This window comes from Siphateles boraxobius, unplaced genomic scaffold (genome assembly GCF_051911475.1).
Source record: "Siphateles boraxobius isolate OS27281-9 unplaced genomic scaffold, OSU_SipBor_1 68, whole genome shotgun sequence".
In the NCBI taxonomy this organism is placed as follows: Eukaryota; Metazoa; Chordata; class Actinopteri; order Cypriniformes; family Leuciscidae; genus Siphateles; species Siphateles boraxobius.
The window spans coordinates 7,868,823-7,884,509 of NW_027509195.1; the positions used below are offsets into that span (position 1 = coordinate 7,868,823).

The 15,687-nt window shown below is 38.1% G+C and overlaps 2 protein-coding genes across 4 annotated transcripts in view; both read right to left on the reverse strand.

The window, feature by feature from the left end:
* bcl2l1 (BCL2 like 1) overlaps positions 1 to 6,216 on the reverse strand; it is a 31,858-nt gene extending 25,642 nt beyond the window's left edge. Inside the window, exons 1-2 of one of the 3 annotated variants that reach the window (XM_077214394.1) lie at positions 5,640 to 6,216; positions 2,532 to 3,212 (exon numbers count right to left, since the gene is read on the reverse strand). In XM_077214394.1, the coding sequence (XP_077070509.1) occupies positions 2,532 to 3,083 (552 nt within the window). In that variant the 5' untranslated portion in view covers positions 3,084 to 3,212; positions 5,640 to 6,216. Of the gene's footprint in view, positions 1 to 2,531; positions 3,213 to 4,736; positions 5,023 to 5,639 lie in introns of those variants that run through there. The other 2 variants (XM_077214395.1, XM_077214397.1) reach the window with 2 other exon arrangements.
* Positions 6,217 to 6,418: 202 nt separating this feature from the next.
* The window catches only part of arfgef2 (ADP-ribosylation factor guanine nucleotide-exchange factor 2 (brefeldin A-inhibited)), a 37,923-nt gene continuing 28,654 nt past the window's right edge, over positions 6,419 to 15,687 (reverse strand). The window contains exons 31-39 of the mRNA XM_077214400.1: positions 14,846 to 14,981; positions 14,471 to 14,609; positions 13,277 to 13,334; positions 12,941 to 13,055; positions 11,649 to 11,788; positions 11,211 to 11,382; positions 10,971 to 11,109; positions 10,521 to 10,638; positions 6,419 to 8,010 (exon numbers count right to left, since the gene is read on the reverse strand). Coding sequence (XP_077070515.1) covers positions 7,846 to 8,010; positions 10,521 to 10,638; positions 10,971 to 11,109; positions 11,211 to 11,382; positions 11,649 to 11,788; positions 12,941 to 13,055; positions 13,277 to 13,334; positions 14,471 to 14,609; positions 14,846 to 14,981 — 1,182 coding nt within the window. The 3' untranslated portion in view covers positions 6,419 to 7,845. The remainder of the gene's footprint in view (positions 8,011 to 10,520; positions 10,639 to 10,970; positions 11,110 to 11,210; positions 11,383 to 11,648; positions 11,789 to 12,940; positions 13,056 to 13,276; positions 13,335 to 14,470; positions 14,610 to 14,845; positions 14,982 to 15,687) is intronic.

Below are 15,687 nucleotides of genomic sequence, written 5' to 3' on the forward strand. Positions count from 1 at the left end.
ACCGGAAAATATCTTCTGAACAAGTAATATCCATTTTTGTTCTGATCAACTAAGGGGGGAAAGCATTCGACATGACAAGCGATCGTTAGATATAATCAGCGCGATTTACAGCAACCGTGCAAATCATAGCCTACTTTGTTCTCAAATTGTTCATGTTAACAACATCAGCATTGCGTGACTAACGTTATTTAATGTGTTTTATGATTACCTGTGTAGTTCAGAATTCATATTCTCCATAATAGCTAAACGAGAAAGGCACAACAAAGGAAACTCCATAACAGTGTGAATTAAGAAAACGTACTGTTACACGATTGAACTATTGAAATGTCTTACTTGTTCAGCAGAAAAAGCTGTCTCTTCTTCCGTTTCGAACCCCTTCGGGAGTTCACGCACCTTTCAAAAGCCCCACCCATGTGTATCCTTGTGTTCGCATGAGACGGTTCCTTTCTCTTTCCACCTTAAATCCGAAGTACAAAGTCTTTTGGGTTTTATAACTGGTTAATCTCCAGTTGACACTGATGATTGTTGTTTGGATCTTTCTGGATCCGCCGTAAGTTTAATCATGTAAAGTGCTGCGAGAAAAGCCTATCTCTACATCTCCTCACGCGCAGTATAGCCGGCTAGCCGAAACTCCTTCTTTATGTGTACGGGTGTGACGTAATGACGCAAAGACATGCTCGAATTTCCCGCGAAAACCCACCAGTACCACTGTAATTAAAATCATTTTTACAAGCTAACCGTTTTGAATCTAGCTATGGCAAGCAGATAGTTTTGAACACTGGCTGAAGATGTTTTTTTTTAATAATTAATTTGGATTATTTTTAACTTAAAAAAGTTACGGACAGCAGCTTTAATACATGCTGCGTGCTGACAAAAATATGCAAGATAGTAACAATGCATTAATGTTTTTAAAGAAGAAAAATCTAGGTTAACAACAACAAAGTTTTCAAATGTTGTTGTAAAATTTTGAGATTAAATTAATAAATAAAATGTCTGAATATTTTGGTTTATTTATGCAATGGCCACTAAAATGTTATTTTTGTAGACAAAAATTAGATGACCTGTTAGTCCATATAATTGAATGAAATATTAGGCTAACTCGTTTATTTAAGTTGTCAAAAAACTGACAAAAAAACCTCAGGACTGTTTGTTGTGTTTCATAATGTTCTCATTCTTGTGATCACATGATGAGAGATTCAAGATCCAAATTTAGATAATGACGTGTTGACTTTTGCTTTCTACACAGTTCCAGATTTTTTATGAGCAATCAAGACATTACAAGATAGCAAAGATGAACGTCAAGGGAAGGAAAAAAATGCACGTCTCAGACAAAACAAGATTTTGTAAAAAGACACATTGGCAAATGAAAATAAGCATCTAAAGTAGAATAAACAACATTGACAAAACCAACCCGCCAATCAACCAATGTTCTCTGCACCATCCAATAAACCAGCTGTGTTAAAAATGACCTTTACAATCCACTTCCACATCTCATCCCCCCACCCCACCCCAACCCAATACCCACCCAATCACATCACAGCCCTGATCACAAAGAGAAAAGGCTGACTTGGCCAGGACCTCTCCATTACCTGCCATTCGTCCAGCATACATAAAGAATAGAACCAGCACAAAGGGTTTTCACATGACTTTACTCATTCCTGCCTTTCATCTAATGGACAGCTGACCGCCGGGGAAAAAACATGGTGAGAAAGTGAAAACAATAAAAAGACAAAAAATATGAAAGGAAAAACAAAACAAAAACAATGACCTATCAGTGCATCCCCCTCCATTCTCAACCATAGGTCTCATCTCCCACACGCTCTTGACTCCGCTCCACTCTGTAGTTTCTTCTGGGAAATAAGACTATGGAGATCAATAATCAGCTGACCAGTGGTTGTGGCTCTGCTATCTTATCTCCCATTTCTTTCCCCTCCGCAGAGTTAGAGCATCCCCACCCAGGCCCAAGAGAAGGCAGGCGCTAAAAACAGCCCCCGTCTAGACCCAAGGGAAGCAGCTAATTTGGCAATGCTAAACACACTCTTTCATCAATAACATCCACATGTTCGGGATTTAAATCACAAATGGCTACATAAGTCTTAAAGTGATACCCAAATATTAATCATATCTCTTCGCAAGACTTTATTTATGCTGCTTTATTCATATGGATTCATTTTATGATGTATTTAAGACCTTTTGAGCTTCTAAGTTTTAGTTTCCTGGACTTTAAGCAGAGGGACAAAAATCTTGGTTTCATTAAAAATATTTTAATTTGTGTTTCAAAGATTACCCAAAGTCTTGCGTTTGGACAGAATCTTAATTTCTGGGTGTAAAGTTGAGTCCGGTATAGAGACTCTTTTTACATCAAGGTTGGCCAAGGGAGGTTTAAATCCAATTAACATATATTCTGATCAAACAGGATAAGTTGAGGAATAAATAATTTGAGACCAATCATAGGTTAACAAAGGCTGTTTGTGATTAAACTGAAGAAAGCTAACAAGGCAGGAGAGAAATGCAAGTAATTTTCCACTCACCCATCCTCCTTGGCTCTGGATCCAGGGCTGAATGTGGTTGTCCAGGTAGACGGTCATCCATTCTGCAATGCGTCCCACTAGTGGGCTCATCTCCTTCTCCACACACTCGACGCACAGAGCCCCTCCGAAGGCAAAGAGTCCCACGATGCGTCCCCAGTTGACGCCGTCGCGGAACACCTCATCCATCACGCTCTCGAAGCTCTGATATGCTGTGGCGGGTGTGATGTGGAGCTGTGAGGAGAGGTCGTTGAACGCTCGGGAATAACGCAGCTCAAACTCGTTGGCAGAATCGCGGAGCGCCTCCTTCACCGCGTCCAGACCCCCAATCCCGTTTGTCTGATGCTGTGGGGATGAAGTGGGGGATCGTGGTGGGGTTCTGTTCATGGAGCCGTTAACAAGGGTCGTTGTTCCTGCCGCCCCCTCACCATTCTCTTCGGCCCCATCGGTCCGATTTGTGTCTTCTGTAAGTCCAATGTGGTTGCAGGGGTAGTTCCTCTGCGAGAGTTTATATTTAATAAAAAATACCACCAGTTCTCTGTTATAGTAAGACATAATTCACGTCGTTGCTTGTCGTTCTCCGATGTCTGGATATCCACTTGCTTGTTCTTAGAACACAGTGCACACCCTTGCGTCCTTCTCAGGCTTCTGCCGACGCTCAGGGATGGTGCAATGGCTCATACCCTGTTGTAAGACAACAGTGCAATGAATTGATCCGTAAATACGCAATCATTTTCACAAACAGCAAGAGGAGGGGGGTAAGGGTGAAACTTTGGAAGAGGTTAAGGGGCATTTAAGATAAACAGCTTTTTTCCACCCTCTAAAAACCTCTTACTTAATGGAGAAGCTTGATCAAAGGAACAGATGGTAGCGCCTCATCACCTGCCTCCTATGAAAAACATGGACAATTTCCCCTCTCTCCTTGTCCAAGACAAGGCTAAATGTACACTGACCTTGACATGAGTGAATTTTAAACAGCAGGGGGCACGAACAGCCAGCGTGGCTAGAATTATGATTCCCTCATTTGAACAAATCTATGATGGATCGTAATTGTGGTGCCAGAAGAAACAGACAAAAGTCACAGACAAAAGATACCCAAGAGATTCGTGGCATTTTTCATTAGGAACTCCTTTTAAAATTTTCTGACAACTCATGTCTAACCTATTTACTCAATGTATTTGATAGAAAAGACTCAAATTAATGCATTCATTTTATTACAAAGGTGTATTGTTATAGATCAAATCTATACAGCAGTCTCTCGCAATTATAATTTCTGATCAATATGATCACTCATTTTGAGCCAACAAATCTGGATGGATACATGCTGTAGACAGAAAGATCTAACGAGAAGAGATAAAAAAAACTGTATTATTAAAGAAACAGATTAAGTGACTAATATCTGCTAGTTTCGTATTTTTGACTACATCACGAGCGCGGGGTGCTCACGCGCTGTATTATCTGATCGCTGGTTGGGAAGAGCGCGAGAGTTCTCAGGAAACACTGGATCAGCCAAACACGTGCTGACAACAACGAGGCTCCGAGCACAACACATGGCCGTTTCAAAAGCTCTGTCTGTCGCGGGAAAATGACAATAAAAAAAAATATATATATATATATATACACACACATATATAAAATTAATTCGCATATTTTGGTACTTAAAAAGAAATTACTCATTCTCAGTCCGAATGTGACGCACACTGTGATTATCTAAGAACCACAGCCTTTGTTGCCCGTTTATATTGAATATACATACTATTACACCTATGTAGTGATGTTGTAGCACTTATTGTCTCTGGATTGGTCAGCGGACACTCACAGGAATCAATTCATTAGATTCTAATTATAAGGCTACACGCAGTGTTTACAGACCCAATGTCAAAAACACATTCCTACATATAACTTACAGCACACACGCAACCGCAAGCGTGTATGAATAACTTTCACCTCCTCGACGAACACAAAGCTATTCAGTGTTTTATGTGAGTAATCTCAAGAAGCAACATTTAAAAAACAGAATAGTCTAATTCAGGAGTGGATAATATAGTACAGATCTGCAGTTACTGAACCAAAGTTTGTATCGACCAAATAGTTAGAAATTAACAGAAACAAAGTCTAAAGTTAGCATTTCTACTTATCTTACGCTATCGTGCTTATTGACAATGTTTACGATACTGACAACACAGAGTAAAAGAGCATTCAGCTTACCAGCCATTACACAATCTGCTTACTGTTCTCGTAGATTAAGCCAACCAAGCAAACAACTCTTGAGAGTCTGTGTTAATGTTAGCTCTGGATTAAGCGACAATATCAAACTGCTGTAGATCAAAAGTAATACTGTATGTGAGGGAAAAATGAGCAAGTGCTGGATATTTCTCTTTAAAAGCAGACCTCCCCTCTCTGTGATAGGATATGATCACCTATGCATGACGCTCGCGCTGCCAACCAGCCATTACGTAATAAGCCTCCATTGCTAGGGCCCATTACAGAGGCCGAGCGGAAACAACCAGTCAGTTCTGTTGGGCAAGCAACCGCAACACGTATCACTTTCAGAGAAGTGATCGCACAGAATCACTCCAGCACGAGAACACGCACATAAAAGGACAAAATCCAGAATGATTAGCCAAACATTGCCGCTGATCAAAGGCAGAGCGCGAGAGCTTTCCAAACCTCGAGCTGTCTATGCTGAGGGGAAACGCTGGATGTAGATTATTCCATAATTTCTACATTTTATCAGTCATACTACTTGCATAAATTACGCATGTAAGCAAAATAAAATACCCATTCATGTTTTATTTACGAACGAATGCAATAAAGTTACATGTCACGTTACTGCATTTCTGCACGCATTAAAAACACAAAACACTAGCAAGAGAGCAAATTAACATCAAGCCCTATTTGATGTAGGGTACTTGCTGGCCAAGAATGCATTTCCTGTCAAATAAAAGCCAACTACGTCAATCTTTCCTCCCTTCGGCTAACGTTAGTTAGCCGTGTAGCTAGCGTCATGGAAGATGGACTGGCTATATAGGGAAACACGGAATCATTTGGGATGCTGCTATAAAGATAAAGCTCCAATTTCAAAACGCATCACAGACCTTTGGTACTTACTCGGATATTTGGAAAGGCAAATTCGTGATTTCCCGCATGATCGATGTCGGCGTGTTTCTCCTCGATCAGAGTGCAGTCGGTGTAGAGAGAGCCGCTGTCAGCAGCAGCGCTCAGTTCAGTTCCGCCCCTTCACAGCCCTGCTCTTTAAACCAAGGGCCTATTCATTTTTTTTACAGCAGCTACATCTTATGTGGACTGCCTTTGCTGGTTTATGGAGTAACTATTTTACTCACTCACTCCAAAGTCCGTTAATTAAAGCTTAAAATCGTTCAAAAAGCAACACTCTTTTCGACAGGTTAACAGTTAACGTTACACAATGTTGGGACGCGTCATTCAGCGTAACTGCTAACGTTACTAAGTTAAATACTGAAGTGAAGATTATATCTTAACGAACTTTTACACATACATTACTGATAAAGTCCAAATTAATAATTTTCTTAATGTAACTACAGGTATTTTGGTATACATACTTAACTGTGTTATGATTGTAAATGTTATAAGGCTCGCGCTCACTAAACAAAGAGTGGCAGAATTACTATGGTAACCTTTGTTACCCCAAAACGCTCGTTATGCCTCTGACTGTTACAGCGACATCATGTGGCGTATTCAAATGAGTAAAAATATTTTCTTTACTAAGATCTCACTTTTCCTTTATTGAATTTTTTTTTGCCGAGATATAAAGCTGTAATGATGTTGAAAAAAATAATGATCTGTTTTTAAATCTTCACAGACCCCTCAGTGAAAACCTTAATATAGAAGATTCAAAATATAGGAGAATATTCAATGGTTCAGAATTCAAACTTTATTGATTACTTCACCAAATGCTTTAAAGATTACATCACAATATGTATAGAGTTGAACATTATTCTGTATATTTTACATGAAAACTTTACACTGTATTTATTCATATACTATGTATTTATATTTCCCAGTCTCAAGGGAGGCAAAGTAGACATCCATAGTTGCAAGGGAAGGAATGCTTTTCAGAAAATAATTAAATGCACTTCAAGAATGAAATGCATCCTTAATGAAGATGAATTGGGATTTGAATCTACACTGACAATACACTACTAAGCCATATGCTGCTTGGGTTTAATGAAGATATACCTGGATTATACAATACATTTGTATTCCTGTACTTCTCCCCATTTACTCATTTTTTTATAATGACATCAGTGACTGGCGTCCATCGCGTAAACTTGCCGATTCAGTCTGACTCCGAATCAAGAGCGAACAGCACTCACAAAAATTAAAGATAAAAAAAATTATCAATTAAGCAACTTTAGTGCACTAAAATAATATTCTTTAGATGTCTTAATATTTAAATTATAAATATGAACAAACAAAAATGCAGAATTAAACCTTAAAAAAATAAACTGGAAACTAAATGAGCATGGTGTGTGGCATGTAAGGAATGGTAGTGTCTGCCTGGTCTGGTTTAACAAGCGTAAGTACCGACACATGTAAAATAAACATCAAATGCTTTGAAAGCAACCATTACATTCTTAGGACAATTTGGGTTTTAGTGTGAAGACACCAACACCAAATTCAAGTCTTTTACCCCAAACTAAAAGCATTTTAAATGCAAAAAGCTCTGTGGGGTTGCTGGAATTAATTTGATTCAGAAATTGTTTAATTATATGATGAATCAAAGGGCAATGATAATGGCCATTTTTGGACCAATCGATAAACAAATTTATCACTGCTTTCTGGCACAAGCCCATTGCACACTGGGTGTCACTTACAAGCTCTTAATAACAGGGGTAGATCTAATTTTTTTTATGTTTTTGAGATGTCTAGATTTGTTTAGTCTTTAAAACACAAAAATTTAACAGATAGGACAAAAGCAAAATGAAATCAACAGACGATCAGAAACCAGATATACAGCAGTACTGGTAATAAATTATTGTCGCAGTCATCCAAAAAAAAAAAAAGTCAAAATAAAAATAAGCAAATATGACTCATGACACTAACAACACAGACGGATGACACAGCAGAAGCGGCACCCTGCTGTTCACTCATAGGGGAGCGACCGACGGCTGATTAGTCAGGACTGGTAGAGGAAAGTATTGGACAGTCAGTTCTGTGTTCCTGTACAGTCCTTCAAATCGCAGGAGAGGCTTATACGCTCTGACCATACATTCACTCTACAGCCCTGCTTTTTCCCCAGTTCATCTCAGAGCTGTGTTCCCAGCTCTGATCTACTTCATGACGACGAAGGCTGCGCTCGGCCCAATTCAGGAGCGGCGATGTGGAAGACGGAACCGATGCGGAGGAAAAATCGCCGCAAAGCAGCACGGAGCTCCGGAATGAGGTCGAACTGCATCATCTCACACAGATGGTGGTAGTAGCAGGAGGCATGAGGCTTGAACTGAGGGAGAAATGACAGTGTTAGACGTTCATGGAAAGATGCTTTGAGCCATTTTATTTTAAAATGTAAATTTAACTTAAGTCTTTTCGTTTAGGGGTTTCCCTAAAGACCTTTTTGGAGTGTCAGTATTGAGTGGAACGCCGCTGGGAATGCCTGATGTTATCAACAGTGATGAATGGAAAAGCATATTTTAGTTATGAACAGGGAAGATCCCTAGGGCTGCCAGTGGTCTGACTGCGTAATGGCACAGGTCTCTTTTACATATAAAGGTCATCACACTGACAAGCTGACATTTCAATGGGGTGCTTCCTGTAATAAAAGCCTTAACTCAGACCCCTGAAGGATAAGAGAGATATCAAACACATTGTCTTTTCCTACAGGAAATAACACCTATTGGGTTAATTATCAACCCACCTGTATGGTTAATAAGGCCACTATTTTTACAGTCTGTTTTTTCTCATTCTTAGATGGGACATGTCAATATTTAACAATATAAAACTAAAACCAAGATCAAGGCCGAACCCAACCGGATGTCTACTGAACATGAAAGATAAGTGTACTATTTTTAACCTAATTAGGGACCTAGAGTTGAACTAAGATAAGAGATTTAAAAGGATAGTTCACCTAAAAATAAAAATTGTCATCATTTACTCACCCTCATGTTGCAACTCTTTACTGTCAGAACATGACAAACACGTGAACATGTTACCAATAAATATCTTAATAGAAAAATTTATTTCTCAGTTTCTGCATGTTCTTACGGATGATATTGTTTCAAATCATGAAACAGGTTTGTGTTGCCTGATTTTTATGGCATGTATCTTCAGCACAGTTAGCAGTGCAGGCTGCGATATTAATAATATTACATTTTCTATGGTATTTGTATGAAAAACAATGCATAAGGCTGAATTCAAGCTAATCCCACTGGATCTCACGGCACTGTTTAGTGGTCGCGTGATCAAGGCCGATCAGCGAGTAAACGTATCTGCTCTAGTAAGCTCGCGCTGCGCTGCCATTTGAGCCGAGCGGATAAGTAGCAAAGTTACGTTCTGCTTTTGGTGCATAAACATTATCAAACTTTTGTCATTTTATCGAGGAAAATTATATCGTGATATTTATCATTATCGTTTTAATCACCCAGTCCTAACTCTGACCTTTTCCTGAAATCTGCAGGACTGTAGCTCTCCAGGAGCAGGAGTGGGTATCAAGTTTGATACTTTTTAAGCACCGACTGAATTGCCTCTATACCATCGAATATCAAAAAAAATTCTTGTTGTTCGGTACCAAAGTTCGATATCTAAGGGGTTAACTCTTGTCAACGTCAGTGAGCCAATAAGCATGCAGCATGATTGGCTATGGAGAGGCATCAAGGAAAAACACTAGTTTACGCTGGTTATGCCCAGAGACATGGCTGTATTGTTTAAGCGTCCCAACCTCATGGATGGAAAAGATGTGGAAAAGAAAAGTGTGGCTACATTTTACCAGGCTCAATGCCAGTAGTGCGCAATGCAATATTTGTGACAAGATCATTTCTGCCAAGACCGGCAACACGACAAATCTGATGAAGCACTTGACAGTGCACAGAATAAGCACAGAAAAAAAGAGCAGAAAGTTGCTCCGTCTTCGACTACAAGAAGAACTGGAGCGCGTCACAACTGAACCGAAACTCAGGGAATAGGCTACTTACCTAGGCACAAAGAAAGCTTGAAGTGCATACTTTTAAATGAACCATTTCGAATAAAAAACAAAAACTCTCTTATGTATGATCCAAATGAAAGGTGCATTTCTTTCTAAGGCGCGTGTTCACTATACTGCGGAGATGACGAGTCCGCAACGTCAACATCTTTGTAGCCAACACTGACTCAGAAAACACTAGTTTATTATTAAATAATTAAAATATCTCCTTGCTATTTTTTCCTGACACTTTCATAATCATTACTTTTGCCAGTTTGCGGCAAGCTTTATGCGTATTAAGCGCGAGGCATAGTCATTGAGTCTGTAAAATTCAACAAACCAATGTTTTTTTTTTAGGTAATATGTAATGTAATCTTATTAAAACGAATTTCATAAAATTGGTATCGAAAAAAGTATCGTTCAGGAACAGGTATCGAAGTAAAGGTAACTGTATTGAATTTTTTTTAATGATACTCAGCCCTAGTTGTAGACCCCTGCTTTAGAGTAAACAAACATGGTGGATGATGGGCAAGAAAACATGGCAATAATAGTGTTTGGATTGCTTTTTACAGAAAATTCACAGAAAAAAGTTTAGATGTAGATGTGTAATGCTTCTGTCTTCTTGTGTTTGTCACATATTTTCAAGGAAAAAAAGCAGAATCATTTATTTAATTACAAATATTTGTAAAGTATTATTTTAATAAAAAAATTGAGAAAAACCATTTCATTACTGGTAAAAAATATTTGTTGGCACGTGTGGCAAAAAGTTCATTTTGATCCCTGTATCCAATGTTCTGGTTCAGTGAGAGGGTGTGTTTGTTTATGCATGTTATTACTTTGTCATCAGGCAGTCTGAGTGTCCGGGTGAGGAGCAGCAGCAGGAGACTTGTCCAGGCTTCCCGGTGGCTCTCTGAGGTAAGACTGATGAAGTAAGCCAGCGCTTCAATACAAACCCTAAATAAAACACACATCCACATCGTTACTGTCCCAAAACTGTCCCATACAGCACATGTAAATCTATGATGTAAAACTTGATTATGTGACTCATCCCTCAGTGTTTTACATAAAACAGTTCCTACCACTTTTTTTTTTACATCTATTTTGTATGCATTATAGTGATGAGTGTAGCATCTATATTTAATGCTTTCTAATTGTTAATGATGTAAGTGTAATTTAAATAATCACAGGATAATAAATCAATCAAGTGCAATTTCTTCAAATAATAGATGCATCTGAACTCATAGCACAGATGCACTGTATAGAACCAGGCAGACGGCTGCACTCACTGCAAAAGGCGTGTCTGGATATCTAGCCAGGAGTCTTGCAGCTGCGTGTCGGAGTACATGCGAAAGAGGATTCTCAGACTGCAGGCCAGACTGCTGGTCTCCTGCTTTAGAAGATTCGGTTTTGACTTCCCCTTAAAGCCTACATGCAAGATTAATAAAGAAATGCATAATAAAAAAAGACTGTCTCCTATAAATGACAGCATTACCACAACCCAGACGAGGAAATAAAAGAGCCCAGACCTGCTCTCCAGAGCGCAGTCCTCTGCTCATTGTTGGAGTTGAAGTCCTTGGCAAACCTGTGAGACTCAAGGAGGCAGTCAAGCAGTTTGAAGAGGTGCTGTGACGACAGGTGTCTGTACATACCCTGATCGGGCTCCGTCTCTCCCTCCTCTGCTTGCTCAAGTGCATCTCGCTATTAGGAAACACAAAGAGATGGAACAAATGACACTTAAAGTTAGCACGCTACAAAGCCGTTCCTTGGTTGATTTCTCCAAAACACTGTGTATCTGTTTCAATACCGCTGTGTATTTTGTCAACAACATAAGGGGCTGTTCACACAGGCCACATTGCTGCATTTGTCTGTGCTGTTTATTAGTTATATTTCAATGTAATCATGTCAATTATCAGTTACACTTTATAAAGCAGATATTTGAACAGACTTGGGTTAAGTGAACAAACCTGAGCAGCAGCCATGTTCTCAGCATCCTCCCTCTTGCTGGTAGCCGGGTAGAATACAATATTATCTATGGTCTGAATCAACTCCAGCTGTACGACGCACTTTATAAGCAGCCCAGCAAACAGCCTGTGGTCCGAGACCCCTGGGACAGAACATGTAAGAGAGTAACATGTTTAAAGTCACAGAAGGACAGAGAACAAGTGTAAAATGGCTCAAGAGCTGGGCAACAAGGTCATTCAATGGAGTTTTAATCCACATTCAGATCTGCCTCCATTTAGTTTGCAATTAAGTGTTCCAATCAAATCTTGATAGAACAAAATTGTATACTGGAACTTAATTTTGTTTTTTAAATAAGCAGTTTTACTTAGATAAATGCTACATAGGGGAACAAAAGTTGTGACTTCAGTTTCATGACGACTTTAAAAGAGGAAGAGGTCATATAGTTCCAAGTGAATGTGTCCGTAGGTGGAAACTCTAGATGATTACGTTTCGTGGGCAGCTTATCAGACGTCTTTATACTGCAGACAAAGTAGGCAAGCTGCATGGCATGAGGTCACGTTACAATGTTCTGCGAAAAACTTGGAAACTGATGTAGTCATATGGTGGTTTCTCAGTACAAGGGTGAATCTCATGAAAACTCCAAAGGGCTTTTCTGTTGTAATACAATAAAACAAATTGCTTAAAAAGAAAAAAAAGGAGGTTAAAATTAATTTTATTTTTTTGCATTAGGCCAATGGGAAAATTAAGGCTTCATCTTCTTTAGGCAAATATAATTTTTAAATATACTTTTTGATTTTAGAGTTCAAAAGTTTTGGGTCGGTAGGTTTTTGTATTTTTTTTGCAAGAAGTTTCTTATGCTCACCTTTGACTGCAATTATTTGATCAGAAATACACTAGAAATTGTGATTTTGTTAAATATTATTACAGTTTAAAATAAATGTTTTTTTTTGTATACATTTTAAAATTAAATTTATTCATGTGATGGCAAAACAGTCTTCAGTGTCACATGATCCTTCAGAAATCATTCTAATATGATGATTGGGGGCTCAAGAAACATTTCTTCTCATCTATGTTGAAAACCGTTGTGCTGCTTAAAACTTTTTTGGAAACTGATGTATTTTTTTACAGGATTCTTTGATGAATAGAAAGTAAAAAAACAGCATTTATTTGAAATAAAAAGCTTTTGTATTTTCTGTCACATTTAATGCATCCTTGCTGAATGAAAATAATGATAATGAGTGACTCTCTTCATGAGAATCACGATAAAAGTGAGAGGCATTGCAGCTGTACATACTGGTGTGGGACCTTCCTTTCCAGGTTTCATCACTGGCGGTGGACATCTGACTATGGGCTCTCTCTGATAGAGTCTTCTCAAAGCTGCTCTGCGACTGAGAATCCACCTCAACATCCTAAAAAACACAAGAGACAAACACACACACAGACAGACGCATATGAAAACCAGAGCCTAATATGCAAATGTCTAGTATAAATAGCAAGCAAAGTCTGGTGGGTGTGTCAGTGTTAGCAGAAGGGTAGGACACAACGATGTATAACAGAATAAGTGCTTGATTATGGCTTATTTGTGTGTGTATTCACAATATTTAATTTATTTATGTGTTTGTGATCTCACCATGTGTTTCCCTTCTCCCACCTCCTCCTCCTGTCCAGCTGGTCGCCATGTCAGCAAGCTGTTAAGAGCAAAGTCAAAACCAAACTGAGAGAGCATTTCATAAACAGAACTACTGGAGCTTGAGTCCGTTTAAACACGCTCCGATTTCAATATCAGTGGTTAGAAGTGGGCGATATACCGGTAGAAATCTGTCAACCGGTAGAGATTTTAGACTATCATCTCTACCGTGCTTACACACATAAAGTTGCTGTGCTGCCCAGTCATGAAAGCTTATCATCTGCATGCGTTTTTAAGCATTGCTGTTTAAAAACAAGTGATTTTAAACCACTGAAGCGCAATAAGCAGTGAAAGATAGCTCATTTCGATAGTATTTTTTTTAAATAAAATGTAAACAGTTGAGAAAGAAAGCGCACGTGTATCCATATATTGATCTGAGCATTCGGTCTAAAAGTTACAGCAGCTTAATATTTCTGTTGTCGTTAATGTTAATCAAACAACAAAATAAAGAAAATCACTCACTGTTCCTGCTGAATAACTTCTGTAACTTTAATAAGAATACATTTTGTATTTAATGTATACAGCGAAGACTATGCAGTGTTTTTGTAGATATAATTACTTTATACAATTCATGTAGTATCTCTTATTTCTAGAGCTTGAAATTCTTCAGGTAGGTCTACTTCATTCATCTTTTTCTATTGTAGTTTGTTTTCTCATATGTTTTTAATTAGTTTCTTTGTTCTCATTTCATCACTGACTGTTTACTTTACTGTCTCCAGTAAGTTTGAGATTTTTACTTAATTAGGCTAATTATGAAATGTCAATGGTTTCAAAAATTTGTATATAATAAAAAACCTTATTTAAAGCAAAAATAACTATATTATTGTATCGTATATATCATTATCGTGAAATCAAATTTTGATCATATTGCCCACCCCTATCAGTGGTCATATCAACACCTGTCAAGCATTTAATATATGTAGGCACGTCTTACAGACCAAAAAAAAAAAGTGGGAAAAAACCCTTTTAAATTATGCTAAAAAAAAAATTATTTAGACATGGTATCAATTAGCATACCTTGTAATTTATTTGATAATTTGATTTTTTTAATCGATTGACAACTCTAATGAAAACACATCCAGATGGAAGGCCGTTAAGTGTCACTGAAACAGATGGTGGTGTGCAAGAGTGTCATACGCATGAGGGCTGGTGGTCTGGAAGATATCCAGCATGCAAGCGCAGGTGATGTCCCACACCTCCGGACTGAACTTCTCCCCGTTCAGGATCACCAGGTTCTCCAGACAGTTTGTTCCTGACCGCGCCAGCTGCTCATTATCTAAGAACAGAGGCGAAGTTTTAAGTGTAACACTTTCCCTGTATCACCACACCCTGATGATTTAAAACACTACCACCCACTGGGTCAATATGTTTCCCCAAATGTGACATGTGTAGGCGTCACATTTAAATTGTCCATCTGGAATGATTTACAGCAAGGACAGGTATAGCAGGACAGGTCTTAAAATTCACAAACTCGCCCTCATGATTAGCGCAACAGATTAGCAAAATCCCCACCTTGTTTCACACACCACTGCAACTGTGCAAAAATATCTGCCAGCAGCACCTCGCTGAGAGGCTCGTAAAATTGTGTGAAAACATCACAGATAGCGTAGAGGGCGTGGTTACATGTTGTCGTCATCCACTCAGTTTTCTATGAAAGAAAAAAATTGAAAATTATATATATATATATATATATATATATATATATATATATATATATAAACTATCATCATTGATTGGCTGCAATGTATCCACCTTATTTTTCAATGTGGAAGTAAGCTATTTTCTTGTGAATATGTTTTTCTTGTGAATTTATTAGCTGCTACAACTAGAAGACTAACAAAGTGCAGCAAAACCTATTTACGCAACAAACCAGTATGATTACGATAATACATTAAAATAACAGGATCATACCAGATAACAAAATCAAGATGTTTCAGTACCGTTAAAGTAACTGGAAGCAACTGAGACCAGACGCCTCAACATTTAAGTTACAAATGACTGTCTGCTCTTATGTTAAAAATATGGTGGATACAACTAAGAAAAAAGTTCAAATCAGCTAGCTACATTCAATCTATACAAGGGAGAAATATCTTTTAAATTAGATAACATGTATCAGTTAAAAATCAGATTTTTGAATCAGTTAGAAATATCAGTAAATCAACTAGAGAAAAGCATAATATTAATAGCAAAACATTTAAAAAAATTCTACATTTATATAACTAAATAGCAAAATTTTAGTGCAGGGACTTCTAGGAACACAAATGAGACCGTTTTTTTAATCAGTAATGAATCAGACTTTTCAATGCTACTACTCTAGTAGACAATAGACATGCTACTGCTAGTGAAGAATGTTT